Raw genomic sequence first — 20,162 nt, forward strand, 5'->3', positions numbered from 1 at the left:
CCAATATCCAGCATCTCCTATGCAGAACTGCTGCCCAAATGCTGCCCCATTTCCTGGGGTTTTTCTATATGCTTAATTTTTTTTTCTTCTTTTTGACTTTGCTTTCTTCACTTTCACGTATTTTATTTAGGACTTTTCCAGTTTATAAAGTTTGTTGTGAATAATTCTGTCTCCAAAATGCTTGCTGTGTCCCTCAAATAGGTTTTGGCTGCACATTTTAGAAGAACACCCTGCACTCCCTCACCTGAGTAGGCAAACAGACTATTGGAAAGCTCCCCAAAAACCCCTGTTTGAAGGGTCTTCAGAGCTTGTCACTGAACTACTGATATCTAACTGCCCTGTAGTGAAAAGATTGACATGTCATCAGTTTTCTCCATTTAGGGTTAAGCATGTTTTTGTGGTAATAGCACAAAACTAGGAGTCAGAGAGTTTTGATTTTTGTGTTGTTGTTGTTAATTTTGTCCCCAGCTTTTAATACAGATGATGGAAAGCTATTATAACCTCTCTTTTCATTGATTTCCTTGTCTGTGGAAGAGAAATGAAGGTTCTATTGGAGTGCAGGGTATGCACTTATAAATGGAACTTATAAATGGTTGTGTATTTGGCCTTCTCATCACTCATGCCAGATGAAATCTGTGGGACTTTCACTCTTGGACTCAGAACCCAGGTCTGTACCATCTTGTGGGCTTATTTGGACCCATTGCTTCAATTTCCTTTTCTAGTGCTGGGCAGCAGGACATGGGTTTGTGCTTGGCTGGCACCAGCTCTGTTTGAAATGGGGCTGGAAACAAATTCTAATTTTCTGTGGTCACCTGGCAGCACTTTTTTCACTGTTAAACCAGTGGAAATAGGGTGTGGGATGGATCCATGTCAATGGCTGTGGCTACATGGGTTTAATTCGTATCAACATAGTTGACTTCTTTCCTTTCTGCAGGTTTTCAGCACCCTGGCAAGGATTCATGCCAGGCTTTTGAAGCTTATTTACAGCAGAAGATTATAACAACAAAACAGCTTGAAGCTACAGTAAGATTTGGGATTGCAGAGGTAAACAAACTTATTGCAAACAAAAATGCTTTGAGATACCTGCACAGTGCTCTGAGCATCACCAGGGAACCCCCTGAGGTGGCTGAGCCCAGGGCCCATCCTGCAGGGAACTTCTGCTGGACCAGGTGCTTGCAATTTGGCTCCAAAGGGAGTCCCGGGGTCCATTCCAGCCTGCCAGACCCTGCCTGGTCTCTTCCCACTCTTCCCACCAGAGTGGCTGTGATGTTGAGCCTTTGAGGAGAAAAGAAGAAATGTAGATAATCCTGGAGGGATGGTTAAAAAAAAAAAAAAAAAAAAAAAAAAAAAAAAAAAGTTGGTGTTTATGCAGAGCTGCCTGCTTGCTGTTTAAACATGCAGGGAGACTTCTGATAAATATTTAAGCAGCACCAATTTATTTAGTGCTGTACATGTTTAACAAGATGAATACTAAAGAGGCTAAATAGATTAAGATTTCTGAAATGATTGGGCCACATGTGTCTTTTTACTTCAGGCCTCAGCCTAGCAAGGATGTTTGTTTCCACCAGTGTGGCTGTCTCTTAATATATTAATAAATCCTGAGCTTTGAAAGCCCAGCAAATACATCCTGCACCAAGGTAGCAGCGTTTTGTGCCACTGCAATGAACCCATGGGGTGTCTGTACCAACAAAACATCTTCAGATCAGCTCAGGCTGCAGATTCTGCTCCTCTGCTCTGGCTGTCACCTTGAACATCTTGATCCTAACCTGGAAAGGTTTTCCTGTTTAATATCACCCTTGCACACAACCACACTGCTCTCAGCCAGCTCACAAGTAAATTTTTGTGTCTGCACATGAAAGATGTGATCCCTGTGTGTTTCTGTCTCAGTCACATGTGATAGGGAATAAGTTTGAGTGTGAAAGATTAGCTCGAGTACTTTATATGACATCTAAAGCCCCTGTCAATCTCACTTGATTAGTTCTCCTGGCCTGACCTTAATACTGAGGTAAAAACATTTAATGGCCTGTACTAAATTAAGAAACACCAGACTGTGACTCAAGTATGCATGACTAAATCTAGTTTAGTGATTCTTATGCCTGAAGTGTGTCACCAAGCTGCCCCCAGAAGAGATTGGCTTAGGTAAACACAGCATGGGCTCAGCTTGCAAAGGCAGAATAGCTTTAGAATACTGGTTTGTATCACTCATAAGCATGCAAGAGCCCTCTGGCAGTGCTGAGCTTTTGTTTCAGGTAGCAGAATCCCCATGAAAAGTGGAATGACAGCATTGCCATCAGTGAAAGCTTTTTATTTCTCTTGTATTTTGACGGAGAGAAAACCTGAAGCCCTCGTGGCCACTCCCATCAGGGCATAAAACTCCACATCCATAGGAGCTGCTGTTTCATGGGTTTATTTGCTTTCCCTGCAATACCTGAGAAACTCAGCTGGGATCTGGGATGTGGTCAGAAATGCAGGTTTGCATCCATGGAGCTGCAAGCTCAGGGGTCAGGGTGGGACAAGGCTTCTTGATGGAGCAGATGGGGCTGAACTTCTGCTTCTTACCTCTGAATATCTCTAACACAGGGGCAGAGCTCAGCTGAAACCCTCCCCACCAGCTGCAGTTCCCCTTCCTGTAGGCAAAGAAAAAAACTTCTGTAAGGTTTTTGCTGTCACTGTCAGGCTTCTGTCCTCAGCAATGCCTGGGCTGCCCATGTATTAAGCTACTTAAAAGAAAGAACGTTTCCACATCATCTGGTGAATTGTCTTGTGAGCAGAACCAGAGCTATAAAGAACTTTAAAATGCTTTAGAAATGATGCTATCATGGGTGAGAAATGCATCCTATGCATCTAGATTTGTATATAACAAGATTTCATATTAAATTCATTTATCCTGATTCTGTCAGCCATGAGGAGTTATTTTCACTATTAAACCTATCCATGACAGATTGTTTCTCCATTCTGAATGCACTGGGTGGGAGTCAGTTTCCCATATCCAGTGCAGCACATGCATCATCTCCAAGCAGGAATATCACACCCATGCTTGCTGAGAGACTTCATTCCTTTCTCAATTCTCTTAAACAGCATTTCAGACAGAGCTCTGGGTAAGATCTCCCATTGGTATTACTAACACACACACTAAGGTAAAGGCTGCAGAAGCTCTCAACAGAATGCAAGGAAGGGACACTGCCAGTGAGGCAATAAAATAAAAATCCTAATGGGACTCTACCAAAACCACAGCATTATTTTATTTAGGACAGGTTTTCCAGGATGGCAAGAGTCCTGGTGCCTTGGAGGCTGACATAAAGCCCAGAACACTGCTTTCAACTGGAGGAAGACCCCCACCCCCCAGTTACTCTGTGGAGATCAAAGCCAAGGCAAATGGGGGTTTCTTGTCCTCTGTAATTGGAAAAATATGCAGAGGAGTTATTTTATCTGGATTTCACAAGACCCAGTTACTTTTACTTACTGAAACATTATGGGAGGGTCTGAAAAGAAGGACTCTGAAGCCTGTGGCTCCTCTTTGAGAAGGAAAAATTCTTCAGGCTTTTGTTGGGCTTCCTCCACTGCCAAGACCACTGCAATTACCAGAGCAGAAAGGCAGTAGATAAGATACCAGAATAAAGAAAAACTCAATGCCTATTGCCTTCTGCATTTACAGGTTTTTTGCCCCAAATACAAACACTGTGATCTGCTGCAAAGAGCCAGTTAGGGCTGTGAAAGAAGAAAGAGGAAATATTCAGGGTGAATTTGTGCTTCTCTGGAGTGAAGGTTTCAGTAGCATACAAATGCTTGCAATGTTTGGTCTCTTGCTGTGAATATTTTTTTTAATTTTTTTTTCCTGAGTCCTGGGGTGAATTGCAGTATGACATACAGCCTTTAGAAAAACATTAATTAGTATTTCCAATCCACAGCATCTAGCTGGAGCCAGCTGTTCTTTTAGATTCATCTACACAGCACATGTCCTTCTCTGAGATTTTATAAACAAATCAGCCCCTGCACATCCTTGTTTTCAGTAGCACAACAAAGAGGACACACATTTTCTGTGAATTTCCCCCCAACAACTAGAAAAGTCCAGTATTTGAACAAGCCATGCATTGGCAGCCCCCATCATAAAAAAACCCTCATGGTGAGTGGGGGCAGGAATCATCAAAGCCCAATTCCCAAATTCTCAGCCTGCCTTTGTACTGCCTGCTGGGAGCTATGTGTGGTTTAGAGACTTATTTTGAGCACTATTGTCAGGCTCTTCCCGGTGCAGGCTCCTCTATTTTGGGTGCAATGGGTCAGAGTTACTGAGTCTGCATTATTTATGTGCCACTTCTCTGCATTTCCATCATCCACCTACAGAAAATACCCAAATTCAACACCACACTTGCCTATTCATTATGTGTAACTTCCCAAGCCTCCAGGCCATGCTTTCCTAAATAAAATCCTTTTTTTTTTTTTTTTTTACTCCCTAATTTACCTCTCCCTTTCCCTACAAATTTATATAATTAATTGTGAATATTTTATGCAAAAAGCAATACTAATGGGATTTCAGTCTTGCTGATAAGGATTCAGGTTCCATAACTGGTGTTCATAGTTTCTAGGTTTCAGAATAGATGTGATTTACAGTGGAAAGCTTAAAGGCACAGAAATCATAGAATCAGAGAATCATCAAGGTTGGAAAAGACCTCTAAGATCATTGAGTCCAACCAGCCACCCTACAACCCCTCACCACTAAACCATCCACTGCAGCTCTTCATCCACCCATCTTTTGAACACCTCTGGGGATGGTGCCCCCACCTCCCCCCTGGCCATCCTGTTCCAATGCCTCACCACTCTTTCTGTGAAGAAATAATCCTAATATCTAACCTGAACCTACCCTTTACCCCATGTCCTCTCATCCTATCACTAACAATATTTAAAAGGAAAAAAAAAATAAAAGGAGTGTCATGCAATTTCCCAAGTATTCCTCCTGAGCAGGAAGAATTTCTTTTTCCCTCAGAAAATGCCATTTATTAAATCTCTCCCATTACCTGTTTGGTAATGAAAAAAAAATGTCCATCCTCAAGCAGGCAACTGGATCATGCTACAACAAAGTCTTGTTTTCAGTGTTTCCAGGCCAGTTTGTAGGTTAAAGTGGGACGATGACATCCTCCCTCCTATGTTTGGAGAAATATACACTCTGAAGGCATGAAAAAGAAAAAAAAAAAAAGTTATTTTAATTTTTAGTTTCACAGAAATAGAGATGTTCTTGTACAACCTAGATCATTCTCTCAGTATTTCCTGGGTGCCCCCAGTTAGACTATGTCATGAAAACAAAACCTAAATATTTTAACTATTTGGATCTCATCTTCTGTGGGTGTTTCTTTCTCTCTACTTGCAATGTTTTTGGCTGGAGAAATCTGAGTTTTATTTGAACTCATGTGATACCTCCACTCAATCTGAGTCCACACCCTGCCATGCCCTCATCACTCAGCATCCCTGGATTGCTTTTATAGGATGCCTACTGCCTCCCTTATAGCATTCATTGGTCAGGGACAGCTCTTCTATGCTCTTAAAATCAAGGGCATGTGTTCTACACAACCTTTTTTTTCATACAATGGGACCAGAACATTCATACTAACAGCTAAAACAAAAGTAAGGACACTTCTAAGAAAAGCTCATGCAATGTCACCACCACACGGGGCTTCCCAGCACTTGGCATCCAGAAGACCCATGTGAAGGGATGTCTGACATCCCAAAATCTTTAGCCCAGTGATCCATCTTTACCTCTCTTCAGCAGCCAAGAGCCTACAATCCTTTTTACTTGAAGGAATTCAAGACTCATTCAGAGTGACAGTGGGATCAGCTGTGGCTTGAAACAGAGATGCTGCCTGGCAGAACAGCCCAGGTGCAAGCAGTTTGAATTTTTCAGGTCAGAAGATGTACAAAAGACACTGGGAAAGGACTGGGCTTCTTGTCCAAATAACGTGCTTGTTTTCTGAATAAAGTGCCTTTTGGATTGCTTGCTTGTTGTTGGGGTTTTTGGGTTTTTTTGTTTGTTTGTTTGTTTTTAGCAGCAACCTCGGAGGAAGTAATGATCCTGCTAGAAACAACTCTTCGGATATTAATCAAAAGAATTTCTGGTAACAATAGTGGTTTATATTTCTGAGTTGGCCATCAGACAAGAACTGGACAGAGCAACACATAAACCAGGAAAGTTTTTCCCTGGAGCCTTTCACAGAGATCAGATTCCAGCTCAGCCTCCCAGTTGTTGAAAATCTGTGAGGATTGGATGAACACCTCTTGGTTTCTGTGTGTGCAAATGTCTTCCCCAATCATTAGAGCTACCAGGACCATGACAGGGTCTGGGAACCAGGGACAAATCAGGAGGGTGGGTCCAAAGCAGCCTCTCCTGGCAGAACTCCAAGCAGCTCCATGCAAACACTGTGACAGCTTGTGCAGTGCTGACTTGGGTCTCCCTGCAGAGTTCAGGTTTCCAGCATATGGTGGCCAGGAAAAGGGCACAAACAACTTACACTGATTGTGTGAGAGAGAAATAAACAAGTTTAAAAAAAACAAAAAAAAGGGAAAATCAAAGAGGGAGAGAGTATTAGCATCAACACCAGATGTTCTGGAAAAAGTGGTCCTAAGCAACTGGGAATGAGGAATTGTTGATGACCCTGTTGAGCACTAAATCACAGTTGCATATTTCTCCATCTCTTCAGTGTTGCCAGTGAAATGGGGTCCTCTTTGGAAAAGCAGCTGCTGTTTAGGATGCTCAGGCTCTGTCCTTTTCTCTGGTGATCATTGCACTCGACCATGGTTGGGTCTTCTGTAAACCCACAGCGGGACCACTGGGTTAAAGAAGACACCATTAGGTTAAATGAGATTTTTCAGGGGTTAGAAGTGCCTTGTAACAGGGAACAAACACATTGAGATGAGGGGCTGGATGTCAGAAGGAGGGTCATGGTTTTGGAAGAAAATTGTGTGCTGAGAAGTCCCACAGTAAGCCTTGGCAGTCTAAATTAAACTCATTTTTTCCCATCAATTACCAGGATTTACCCTATTTAACCCACACCCAACAGTGCAAGAGGACAGCTATAGGAAAGTGGGCATGTGTTCAGTGTTTAAAGAGGAAACCCCTATGCTAGATGACCTTCCAAGCCAAATTATTCTGTGATTCTATGATTCCATGCAACTTATTAAGGGCAAGGCTAAGCCACAAAGCTCTCTAGGGTATTGATTAAGAAGGCAAAAGGATGAGCACAAGAGAAAGAAAAAGAACTCAAAGGAAGCCAGTGGAGACTTCCATGGGTACAGCTGGAGAAGAAAAGTTGGCAAGGATAAAAGAAAGTCTGCAAAGAGAGGGCTTTGGGCCAGCGGGTAAAGCTGGTGGGATGTTGGAAAGGGATCAGCATCCTCTCTGATCTTTCTCAGGCTCTGTTCAACACCACCAGAGCTTTTGTCAACAAGCAGCATTGCCTTAAAGATGCATCCATGCTCCCTTTCCTCCTGCAGTTAAAACAATTTGAAAAGATTTTTCTTGAGCTTTCACTGTCTGGGTTCAGTTGCCCAGCAATCCAGAGTGAAACCTGTGAAATTCCCAGCTGGAATCTGCACAGGGACCTTTTGCTGCTTTAGGGTTTGTCATTGCATCACCATGAACCAGACAGGCACTGAAGATCAGCACTGCTCTGCTTTCAGCCTCTCTCAAGAAATCCTCCCAACAAATCCCTCTGAAATGAGTAGAATGTGTGGAATTAGTGGAATTTACTCCGTTCCCATAGAGAAAAAATTGAGAATTTTTTTTTTTTTTTTTGAGAAAATTTGTTTCAAATGTTAGTAAATCTTGGAGCAGTTCTATACACTAGAACCAAATGGGCATAGAACCACAGAATCATGGAATAATTTGGGTTGGAAGGGACCTCTAAAGCTCATCCAAACCTCCCTGCAGTAAGCAGGGACACCCTCAATCAGATCAGGTTGCCCTGAGCCTCACCTTGAATAAATATTATTCATGTTATGTTTGGATTGCATATATATATATGCAATCTGAACATAATATATTACATATATTACATTATTATATTACAGTATATTACATATATACATATAATATATATATAAATATTATACACATCATGTTTGGGTGCTGAAGCAGAAGTGTTTGAGTCACATTTTTTTATTCTTCTTGAAAACATATACATTTAATTTGAACTCAGCCTTATTCAAAAAGTTTGCTGAGGAGAACTGGCCTATCCAAACTCCATCCTAAAGCCAAGTTAGCCAGCATAAACTTATTTTTCACCCGAGTAATGAACAGATGAAAAGTGCCTGTGCCATTGCTGTGTCATTTGAACTTCATGCTCCCATTCAGCTTCTGCAGGTGAATTCTTCTGGAAGCAAATGGTGCTCACTCAAGTCAGGTTTCCAGATCACCAGGTGCTATTGTGAGTTATCAAATAATAAACACTCCTGCTAGGGAGGGAGATGCTTTCCAAGCAAATCCTCCACACACGTGACCAGTGCTGAATTTCATTACAATTTCTAGGCCAGGCCTGGACTGGGCAACAGGCAGACAGATTGATGTTTTGGAAGATGTTGCTTGGATGGGATAAAAATATGAAAAAAGGGGTTTTTTCAGTACTTAATCTTTCAGCCAATAGCTCCTGTGTCAGAAGTGAGGAGCTCCAGTTGAGCACCACTGTCAACAACCAGCAGTGAACTGGTAGATGTGATTCCCATCCCTTTTCCCTCATCAGAGGTACTACTGTTTTGAGACTGCCAGACATTTGGTCCAGTGGAGCATCAGATCCAGAGCAGACCTGCCTACTCACTTCTAATTTTACTGTTCAAGGACTCTGAAAAATCATGAGGTCAGGAAAGAGGAAGACATCCTTCAGTTAAAAAGACTGAGATTGAAGCCAGGTGAAAGTTAAAGAAGGAAAGAAATAAAGTGCTCACTGCATTATTATTAGCTCTGGAGAGCAGTGTGACCAAACACTCTACAATTTTCAGTCAAAGTAAATTGTTCTGTGAGCCTGAGAAGAGCTAAACCTGCTCATAAAGGGATCTCTTCTAATTGCTGCCTTGGAATGAAGCTGCACGTGCAGCCGAGGCAACGCTCACTGTGCTCCTGATGGGGATGGGAATTAGGAGTTATTCAGTTCTTACAATGATTGCTCTTAATAAGCCCCTATAATTATATGGTAATTCAATGAGAAACTTCTTCTGTGGTTTCTCTGTGGTAAAGGAGCACTTCACCCCTGGAGAAACTTTATTTTTGCACTGCAGAACTGCCAGTCTTACAATTCTCACATTTTGCTGTGTTTTTCCTAAGGCTGAAATTCCTGGGGTCTTCTGATTGATACAACAATCTGCAATTTCTGTAATTCTTTTAGAGAAAAAGCCTCTGGCTCTTTGGGTTACAGAGAAAATCTTAAAAAAAAAAAAAAAAATTACAATAAAAAAGATGTCCTGGAGGTCCAAAAGAAGAAAGTGGTATCTAAACCAGTTTAGTTTTTGAATCTCATGGGGTGCATCAATCATGGTGCTGCAAAGAGGGGTGAACCTGTAGTGAAATGAGGCAACCAGGTGCCACTAATTGCCAGGGAGGGAGCATGAGCTTGTGTCAAGCCCACCTGTGCCTAATTAGGGTGGGCCCCCACTGCGCATGAGCAGAACCAGGGGGCCAATAAAAGGCTCATGGGCAGTGGGGGCCCACCTTAATTAGGCACAGGTGGGCTTGACACAAGCTCATGCTCACTCCCTGGCAATTAGTGGCACCTGGTTGCCTCATTTTACTACATGAACCTGCTCAGAATTTTACTTGTGGAGGACAGATAATAGAATCATAGAATAATTTGAGTTGGAAGGGACCTCTCAAGGTCACTCAGTCCAACCCCTGCAGTATCAGGGACACCCTCACCCAGATCAAGTTGCTCAGAGCCTCCTCAAGCCTCACCTTGAACATCTCCAGGGATGAGGCCTCAACCACCTCCCTGGGCAACCTGGGACATTTTTCCACTGCCCTCATGGGAAAGAATTTTTTCCTAACATCTGATCTAAATCCACTCTTCTCTAATTTAAAAACCCCTTATCCTGTCACTCCAGGCCCTTGCAAACAGTCCCTCTCCAGCCTTCAAATAATAATCCTGAAGCCTAAGCTTGGGATAGTTTTGCACACTCCTTGGATCAAACACAGCACAATGACAGGAAAACAGTTTCCTTTCCTTCAGGGAAATGATGTTCTTCAGGATGAACCAGCTCCATAGGTCCTTCTGGCCTTGTTCCTGACTATGAGGCAGATTTTGGGTCGGTGAGCTAGATTCCCTCTACTTTATGTCAAAAATTTCTTCAGCAGAAAGAGTCTTTTATGTTCCTCTGCGGGAGAAAGTGCTGCTGCAAAGCTTAATTGAGATTTATTGTTTTTGGAGGCTATTGGCTGAAATGTGAAAGCCTGATCTTATATTTGCACAGGGATTTATTGCACATTTCAAAAAGCAGAAAGGCTTCTGGCTTAAGTGAAAGCTATTAGAGAATTTGGGGTCTATGTTTTAATATGTGTATCACTTTCAAGCAGGCAGAAGCTTTTAAGTAGTGCCAGTTGTTTGCTAAGGGAGTTGCCTACGGGGAACTGTAGTGTATTTCCTAATTAATTACTTCAGATTAAAGGTACCTTTAAATGTTACTGCATTGAAGGGCAAGCTATACTGGTGCTTTCAACTTACAACCTAGGAATTGCTAATTAAATTCATTTTAATTAGGAAAAGTCATCAAGAACTGAGGAGCTACCCCAAATCATTTGGAAGATTTTTATAAATTGCCATGCCCTGGAAATTGCTGTCATTTGCCTTAAAAAGGCAGCGTGGGGTGGCTTTGTGAGGTTTTGGGTTAATTTAGGGGGGTTGGGGTTTTTTTGCTTTGTTTTTTTGCTTTTGTTTTTTAAAACAAGTATTTGACTTCAGAGGGTTTTCATGAGATGGTATAGACAAGAGTGGGGTCTTTACACTAGATTAGCACTGCAGAAAATATGCTCATCACCCAGGAAACCTGGGTGCCAGGGTGAGGGGTGGCTCTGGGAGTCTTGGTCTGCTGCTATTTCACTGAGAGCACAGGCTGAGGGACTTAACTTCTTTCCTGAAGTGTTTGATTTCCATTCTCCTCCAAAAATCTAACATCCAAATCCTTGTCACCTCACTGGAAGTGTGAAGATTATTGCAGTGCAAAGGCAATCAGGGACAGCTTGCAGCTTTCCTCTCTCCTTCCCAGGATAGGAAGGATTTTGCCACTAGGATTTTGTGTCAAGATTGTGACACTGGAAGTGGAGTTGATACTGACTCTTAATTGCCTGCTGCAGGTCTTGAAAAAAAGTGATTTTAGAGTCTCTGTGGTCAAGCTGTGGGGGTGCAAACCCTTAAGTCATGTTTATGGAGAGGACACCTGAATAAAGAGAAGTGACAATCTCCACAGACCATGCAAGAGGTCAGTTTTCTACAGGTAATCAGATGCCTAAACAAAATTCTTCAGCAGTTTAATGCTTTTAAAGGTTAGCCCAGACTTGGTGCACTTGGCCATGTGGCGAGGTGAGAAATGCCCAAAGTTAATGCTGAGAGAGCATTAACTTCAGACAGAGGCAACTTCAGAGGCAACTTCATTAAATCTTGCTTTAGCAGCTCTAAAATACATTCATAGGAACATAACACTGAAGGGAAATCATTATTTTTGTTCATAGTGAAGCCTCAACATCAGGACTGCCTCCACTCTTGAGGATGACACATCAGAGATGCAGACAAATTATGGAGAGTCTAGAGGAAAGAGCATTAAACTGCTTTAGTCTAGGGGAAAAAAAAAAAAAAAGATGATCAAGAAGTGGTATGATAAGAGTCTTTCACAAAAAATATTGTTATGAAGAAAGTGATTCATTGCTCACTGTGTCTGTGAGGATAAGGAGAAAGGAAATGAACATACTGTAGGTTTCCCCTGCTTCTGCTCTTAACAGGGAGCCAACCAGATTAAAGATGGCTGAAATTGCTGCTCCAATATTGTGCCTTCAAGGATGTGCTCCTTGTTGCAGAACGTGACAAATGCCTCACTGAAAAACCACTTTATAGTCATTGCTTGCAATGGAAAAGCAGCAAGGGCCTGGTGACTTTTAGCTGGGTGTGAGAGAAGGGAGATGCCCAGGAGATGTGATCTCTGTCAGCATCCAAGGTGAGCACTAAGCCCTGGTAAGAACCAACAGCTTGATCTGGACTGATGTCCAAGGACCACAAAGAATCAAGTCCTTATTTTAAGTCTAAGGCAAGGACAGGAAGGAATACAGGAGACTCCCTCCTTGGAATGCTGAATTTGAGGTGCTGGAACAATGCCTGAGCTGCCCACTGCTGCCTTGCCCCAAGCTGGCAAAGGACAGGGATAGGGGCAGAGCTGCAGCCCTTACCCTGTGCTTGTAGGTCATTGGGGGACATTGGCTGGCTTTGAAAGGACTGTGCTTTCATGTTTCTCATCACTGGACCCTAGGCAATCAACAAAACACTGAGGTTTATCTCTTTTATTCCCTATTCCTTCTTATAACCATAGGTTATCACTTCCCTCCTTTTATCCCCAGAGGTACTTGAAGGCACCTTAGTAAGGCTTTGCACAGCATGTTATGATTCTTCTTCTTATGATGCTTCTTCCTAGATTCCATTCAACCTTCTTTCTAAGAATAGCACACAAGACAAAGCACAGGAGTACAAAGCCACCATTCTCCCTACCAAATACACCACAGGCAGTTTCATGGAGACTTCTCAGTGCCACATCAATACTGAGGCATATGAGAGATTTTAGGTCATATCTTGGGCACCAAAACAAACAAAAAAAACCCAACTCAAAGAAGTGACTAACAGAGTCATTAGTGTGTTCTCTTGTGATTTAAAAGAGCAATCTTTCTAGCAGGGAAAAAGGAAATGACAGATCAAACCAACTGCAGTCTTCCAGATTTTTTCTGGGCAAGGAATCAGACTTGGGTTTTGTTCTTTTTAGTGCTTGAATGGTAGCATGCTGGTGACTGAAAGCCAACAGAAATCTGTCAGATCATTTCAAATCAGTGCATTTCTGTTCTACAGTGTAAGACACCATAAGGTGAGAAGCAGAAGATATCACATATGTTGATTTTCATGAGGCTTTTGATACTATCTCACATGATATTCCTCAAGTAAGAAAACAGGATGGATTAAAATTGCTTGGAGCAGTTGACAAAGCTTGTTGGAAAATCCTGCTTGGGAATTGTTCATCTGTAGGTCAGCACAGAAACACAGAATGTCAGGTTGGAAAGGACCTCAAGGATCACCTGGTCCAACCCTTCTAATATTATTCTAATATATATGTGATGTCTCAGCACTCCATTGAGCTGAGACTTCAAGCTTTCCAAAGTGGGGGAATTCACCACATCCCCTGGGAGACCATTCCAATCTCTGACTCCTCAGAGTGAAAATTTTCCTCATGTTCAGTCTGAATCTCCCCAGAAGCAACTTGTGCCCATTGCCTCTCATCTTGTCCAGGTTACTCCTTGTAACAAGGGAGTCTCCATCTTCTTTTTATCCACCCTTTCAGTACTGGAACATCATTATAAGGTCTCCCCTGAGCTTTCTCTTCTCAAGGTTGAACAGACCTGGTTTCGAACAAACCATCCTCCCGATGTTCCAGTGCCATTCAGTGTTTTTAATCAGCAGCACTGAGGCAGAAAAAGGTAAAGGAAGGGCTGTGAAACCAGGACATAACAAGGAGTTCAAACCAAACTTGACTAATTGCAGAAACAGATGGTAATAAATTCAACCCAAGCAGCTCTAATACAGGATTTTACATTCTGGCAGCACTACCCTCAGCACAAGTGCAGGTTTGGGAATTATCAGGCAATTCCACAGCAAGTATGTAGCTCTTGCAGTGAATTCAAACTCCAGTGGGTCAGGAGCAGCATCCTGTTTTCAAGAGGTAAATCCCAGAGTGGGATATGGCAACTAAAAGCTGGCTGATGCAATCCTCGGATTCAGCTCAGCTGGGTCAGAAGGCATCAGCTGGAATTCTGTGCCCAAGGACAAGCATGGGACAAGCTGTCTGCACAGAAAGAACCTCAGCTCCTTGGGGTTGTTGAGCAAAGGGGCCTGAAGGGCAACATGAAGTCTCAGCTGCCAAGGATATAAGAGAAAAAGAGTGCCCAGGGTGGACAGAAAGTAGGAAGGGTTAAATTTCAGTAAGCATGATATAAATCAGAGAGTGGGAAGCTTTCTACAGGTAACAACAGCATTTACAGTGTACATATTTACTGTTCCACAAGGCTGTAGAATCTCTGTCATTTATATCTTTCATTTAAAGGAAGATGTTAAGTAAATATCTGTCAGGAGGTACATGAATCAGATGATGTGTTGGACAGAACCTGAGCTAGAGTAAGTAGGTCTACCCAGCTTCTGATAGCACAAAATGGGATTGATTAACAAGGGAAAAACAAATAGACAAGTAAAACAGGCAACCAAGTCAAACTAACAAGTGCAGTGGTGAGCACTGGAAAAACCAGAAAACAACTGAACAGCTCAGTGGGTGAACTTCAGCCCTGGCATCAAGCAGAGCTCCACAGCTCTTGTGGCAGGGAACTGAGCTGAACTACAACCCAGAGGAACAAGAAGGAAAAGACAGCAGAATAAAACCAGAAAGGCCCAAATGATGACATTGGCCTTGCAAGGAAGAGGCCACTGCCCTAGCCTAGGTTCACTGAAGTGCTGGGACTGATGGCTGATTTATTGGGCCAGGGCCTGGCTTGATATGGCACAGAGCCTAAAAAAACTCCAGTATTGGAAAGGCTAGAGCTGCTGTACTTTTAGGATAACTCTTAGAAACACTTACTTTGGCTTCTATACAAGGAGCAGTCTGGAGCTCAGATGTTCTTACCCTCATCTCCTACTCTCTGTACCAGGCTGTTACATCCTCACACACAAACCCACTCCATTTTACATGGGTGTCACAGTTCCAGTCCAGGCAGCCCCAGCCAGGGCTCTGCTCCCTCACCCCACACCCACTGTGGGGCAGGGAGGAGAAAATCCACCCAAAGGCTCCTTAATCCTGACAAGGAGAGGGAGGTTTGCATTCCCCAGTTACAGAAACAGGCAAAAAACAGGGGTTCAATTTGGGAAGGAAAACAAGCCCCAAAATTAATCTATGAGAATCACTGCTGCCTCCCCTCAGGGCACAGGGGACACAGGGGGGGTTCAGGGTCAGTTCCCCACATGGTGTTTCTGCTGCTCCTTCCTCCTCAGGGGAGGACTCCTCACATCCTCCCCCCTCTCATTCCCCCTCTCATGGGAGAGAGTCCTTGAGGGACCCCTCTGACCTGTGTGGATGAGAACCAGCAACAGTCCAGCCTCCCTTGAACACCAAAAATTGCTCTATTGAAAACATGCTTAAGAATAAGCACTTTCTGATATGAAAATGTGACTTACAATACAGTGTAAAATACAGGAAATGTGTTTGCCTACTCAACACAGGATTTATTTAGCAAAGTGTGCAGCAGAACTGCACTAAACTCACCCCAAAAAACATCTGAACCCAAGGTAGTGCTGGTACAACACACATCTTTGTGCTCATCCTGGATGCTCAACACTTTCTATAATTCAGTTGTAAGACAGAACTGCCTCCAATTAAAAGTGAAGCTTCGGCTCTGCTTGACAGCATTTATTTCAAAAGTAGTAAACAAATGGAAGAAATGACAGCCCACACAGCCCAAACTGGGAGCTGTGAGGTACAGCTCAGCAGCACATTTACCATAAGGGCAAATTTTAAAATCTGAGATTATTTAATTGTAAACATGGTACCAGTGCTTTGGGCAGAACAGAAATATTTTCAAAGTGTATTATTGCATTTTGGATTTGTCTTTTATGAGAGCTGTGAGCTCACTGAAGTGTTCTTTGGTATTATACAACTCCTCTGCTGGCAGCATGTTTTCTAACTCAGAATGTAACAAATACTGAAGTTCTAAAAAATCCAGCTAGGCTCAGGCTTAAGTTGTCATGGCCAATGAAAGATACTGTTCTCCTAAGACACAGAAATATGTCAGGGTTTTTTGACAGCATTCATATCACTATCTACAGAGAAACTTCCTTGAGATAAAGATGTCCCATTGCAGTGTTTGTCACAGCCCATTTTGCTACCTCCTTTGCACTGCCCCAAATCTCGTTGCTTCCTTGCAGTCAACGTTAACACAGTCCAAATTTCTTAAAAAAGATGAATTACTCTGCGAATAAGCTTGGCTTAGGAACTGTGAAGAGCATTCCATGATTACCCAAGAATGACACAGTTGGTGCAGCTCCTGGTTTACCCACAGAGTAGCCAATTTGTAAGACAAAATGTTGTAATGTGTCAAGAGTTTTGCAGTTTCATTACATCTGTGCTGTGATGAAGTTGCATCCCTCCTTGCTTACCACCACCAATAAATTCAGAATTACAGCCCAGAAGAAGAGCTGGTGAAGCAGCCACAGTGAGGCAAATACTGACCTTAACAAGTCACCTGAAGAACTCTGCTGACTTACAAATGAGTATTTACAGAAAACTTGGCACTGAAAAATAGTAAAAGAAGATAGTTGAAAAATTTTAAACTCTAAATTCAGAGGCAAGTAAATTAAAAGCATACTTGTGATTGTAAAACTTTGCTTGAAGGGAAATTCTACTTGATTGATGAACATCTGAATGGCTTCAAAATGAATCCTTCTGAAAACACAGTTTTTTCTTCATGCTCCCATAATCAATAATGCTAATTATGACTATACAGTGAATACAGTGCTCAATTAATTTGGCAACTGTGACTTTAATTGAAATACCACTGCTTGCATCAGAACTGTCTAGATTTTATATTTGGAGTGATGTGTGGACTGGAGAACTCTGTTTATTCACTGCTTATGCTCTGATGCTCCTATTTTTTTCACTGTTAAAAGACAAACTTTTAAAGAAATAAAGAACTATAAACAAGAAAATTTTGTGTTGCTGAAGTTCTTGTTTTGTGTTGTGTCTTGTTCCCCCCTCAGCCACCTCCAGAGTTCTGAAAGGACCACCCAAGGTCTGAGAAGAGGTTGTGACCTTTCCTGAAAGATGCTGTACTGGATATCCAAGGGATCCCTATTAATCATGAGTGAGACCATGAATCAATTGGAGAACCTGGAACAAGAGAACACAAAGAAATTTAATGTGTAGTTGGGCCCCTACCAGACTTTGAGGGGAAGCAATGCCCCCTATAACCAGGTGCCTTAAATACATCTCTGAATTACAACCCCTGGAGATGTAACAGCCACATCTCAGAGCTCAGCTGTACTGTTATCACATTTAAAGCATAAAAACAAAGCAAAAAAGGTCACAGCTTCAAAATGACCTGGGCAAGCAATGACTTGGACTGAAGAGCCATTACCCTCTCCCAGTTCCTGCCACATGCCCAGCAAAGGATGTGCCTAAGCTTATGCTGTACTTACATTTGGCTTTGCTGTGTAGGTGTAATTAGCCCAGCTGCAGTAATTGACTCAATTATGCCTCTCATGCCATAATATTTTTCCCTTGACATGAGTTTTTTCTTTAAAAAACAAATTAACAGTAAGTTGGCATCAATATCTTCTTCCTACAAGTGGCACCAACCAACTGCTACACAAATAAATGAGAAGTAAAGCCACTAAAAACCCCATTCCCAAGCACATTTGTGTCCTACATTTGCAAGTATCTTACCTTTATGGAAATCAAAATTTAATAAAGTAAACACATTTCAAGATAACCAACTCTAAATACTAAGAAAGAAATGTTGACACTGTACTTTCTTTTTTAAACAAATATTACAAAATTGAATTTTATTGAGTTTCACACAAGATGCACTTATAAAATTGATACAGAATGTCATTCAACAGAAAAAAATTAAAGCAATTCCAAGCTTCCTTTAGCAACTGCTAAATAATTCAAAAATAAGGTACACCAAATTGACAGATAATCTGAACTTCAATGTGTGAACATCTCCAATTCGTATAAAATACAACAAAAATTAAAGAATTTCAGATTTTTCCCCAGCACAAGTTCTCCTCTTTATACTCTCATCCCTAAACTGCAACCACAGACTTTGGCCATTATTCAGCTGCTTTTGATAGAAGAGGCTGAAAGGCTGCTGCAAAAAGCTCCCAGCAGAGCAGACCACACCACCCTGTATGACAAATCTCTCACTAACAAGTCCACTCAGACATGTGGTAAAACTCTGCCCAACTCCCTCCATTTGCTATTTTACTGTAGTCCTGCAATTGTCAGGGATTAGCATATGCATTGACATTTTATATGTTCATAACCCGAATAAACTTTGGCTTCCCCACTCTGACATTCAATGAAATTAGCAAAGAGGAAATTTGCCTTCATTTTTTTCCACCACTGAAGTCCTTTTGTGATCCCTTGGAAAGTGAAACTGGTGCTTACTTAGATACCTGAATGGCATTTGAAGTTGTCTTTGAACAAGATGTATGAAGAATATACCATTAGCTAAAGGGTCTTCTCTAATTAAAGTCTCCAGCCCAAGTTTTGAGCTCAAATTTATTCCATCCTTGATCTGAGGATTCCAACCCATCTTTCACTGATTCTCCCACAGCTGCACCTCACACTAAAAATGAAGATGCATTGTAATGCTTAAGTGCTCTTTATAGATCTAGTCCAGCCATTTAAGCTTGACTGAAGCCAAGGAATTGGCCAAGGTAGCTCTGATTTCATTCTCAGCATGAGCCTTTATAGGCAAGTGAAGACACAGATGTCATTCTTACCACAGTTAAACCCCAAATGCAGTGCAATATTCTTTCTTTTCTGCTGTTTTAATGCCACACACACAGTTCCAGCACAACAGTTGCTTCCTGCAATTCCCAGTGCCCTTCCTCAATGCATAGAGGTGCCCCTTTATTATTTTTTCCTACAGCAACAACAACAAAAAAAATCTTCAGCTTTTAAAAATAATTGTATAAATTATTTGCCTTGCAGGACGCACAACACAAGAAATGAATATGCTTCATATTTGCCCAGCAAAGCAGAACCTTCATTACTGTGATCTCTCCCTGGTGTTTAGTATTTAGATAAAATAGTATGCATTAAGTCTTTCATTTAAAGGCAAAATTTTATTCTGATTACAAGATTTTTCAAGATACATCTTGAAAAGATTTCTGTTGACAGGAATAACTATCTTGACTTACTGTTCTATGTACCAATGCTTTATGTGTAGGTTGATACAAGCACAGGTTTGGAATTCTGCTTGCAGATGTTTAATAAAACAAGGTAACTGGAAAGGCAAGCTTCCCACCAAGCTCTCATACATTTCCAGGAATATCCTTACACTGGAGGAACCTTCATGAAAAGCAGTATGTTCTGGAAGCATGGTTTCATAACGCAGAACAGGATTATGCTTTTTTTCCAGTCTATTTTCCAGAAAAGTGATACTGTAGCTCTGCCACCAGGCTAGAAACTCATGATCCACCATATTTTCCAAGAGGCAAGGTAAAGATCACTTACTTGACCTGACCAGATACCAAGCCAAGTTACTTGTAGAAAGAAATTAATATTTTTTTGCCATTAATAATTTAAGTTTTTAAATAAATATTTATGTGCCTTTTTTGGCAACCGTCCATTCTGGTAGCATCTGCTGTCCCAACAGCTCAGTATCCTTAGCACATCGATTAAAAAAAATAAATCTTAGTCAATTCTGTTTCCACAAATAGTAAACCTGTCTATCTCCAACAAGTCTTTCTTTGAAGACCTGTGCTTTAATTCTGAACTGTCTTGGCTTATATCTTTTTCTTCTCCATCAGGAGTTGTCAGAAATTGATCAGAATTGCTTGTAACAAGTAAAGAAGGTGTGTTCTCCTTCTGATGCACAGGCTGATTGGTAACTGATGTAGACCCATTTTCATCTGTGGGAATTCCTGTTGGAACAGAAGAAAATTACAAAGATAATAATGAATTTAAGATGTATGTAGCATCCAGATTAATTCCAAACTGCCCTGAGAAGCTGCATGGCATCAAATCCTCTACCTCCTTTTAGCTTTACCTTAATAAATTTCCATTTCTAACTTGGCAGAAGGATAGAAAAAACATGCAGATAGTTCAGAGGCAGAGCAAGAGCATTAGTAACAGATGTTAGGACACACACTGCATTTTTCTGGTTTACATCCTAATTT

At 41.6% G+C, this 20,162-nt stretch overlaps 1 protein-coding gene across 2 annotated transcripts in view; it reads right to left on the bottom strand.

Annotated features, from left to right (window-relative positions):
- Positions 1-18,233: 18,233 nt before the first annotated feature.
- TAPT1 (transmembrane anterior posterior transformation 1) overlaps positions 18,234-20,162 on the bottom strand; it is a 48,746-nt gene continuing 46,817 nt past the window's right edge. For both annotated transcript variants that reach the window (XM_030449963.1, XM_030449964.1), the window contains exon 15: positions 18,234-19,907. In XM_030449963.1, the coding sequence (XP_030305823.1) occupies positions 19,678-19,907 (230 nt within the window). In that variant the 3' untranslated portion in view covers positions 18,234-19,677. The remainder of the gene's footprint in view (positions 19,908-20,162) is intronic.

The sequence above is a fragment of the Calypte anna genome, chromosome 4A (assembly GCF_003957555.1).
Source record: "Calypte anna isolate BGI_N300 chromosome 4A, bCalAnn1_v1.p, whole genome shotgun sequence".
Classification (NCBI taxonomy): Eukaryota; Metazoa; Chordata; class Aves; order Apodiformes; family Trochilidae; genus Calypte; species Calypte anna.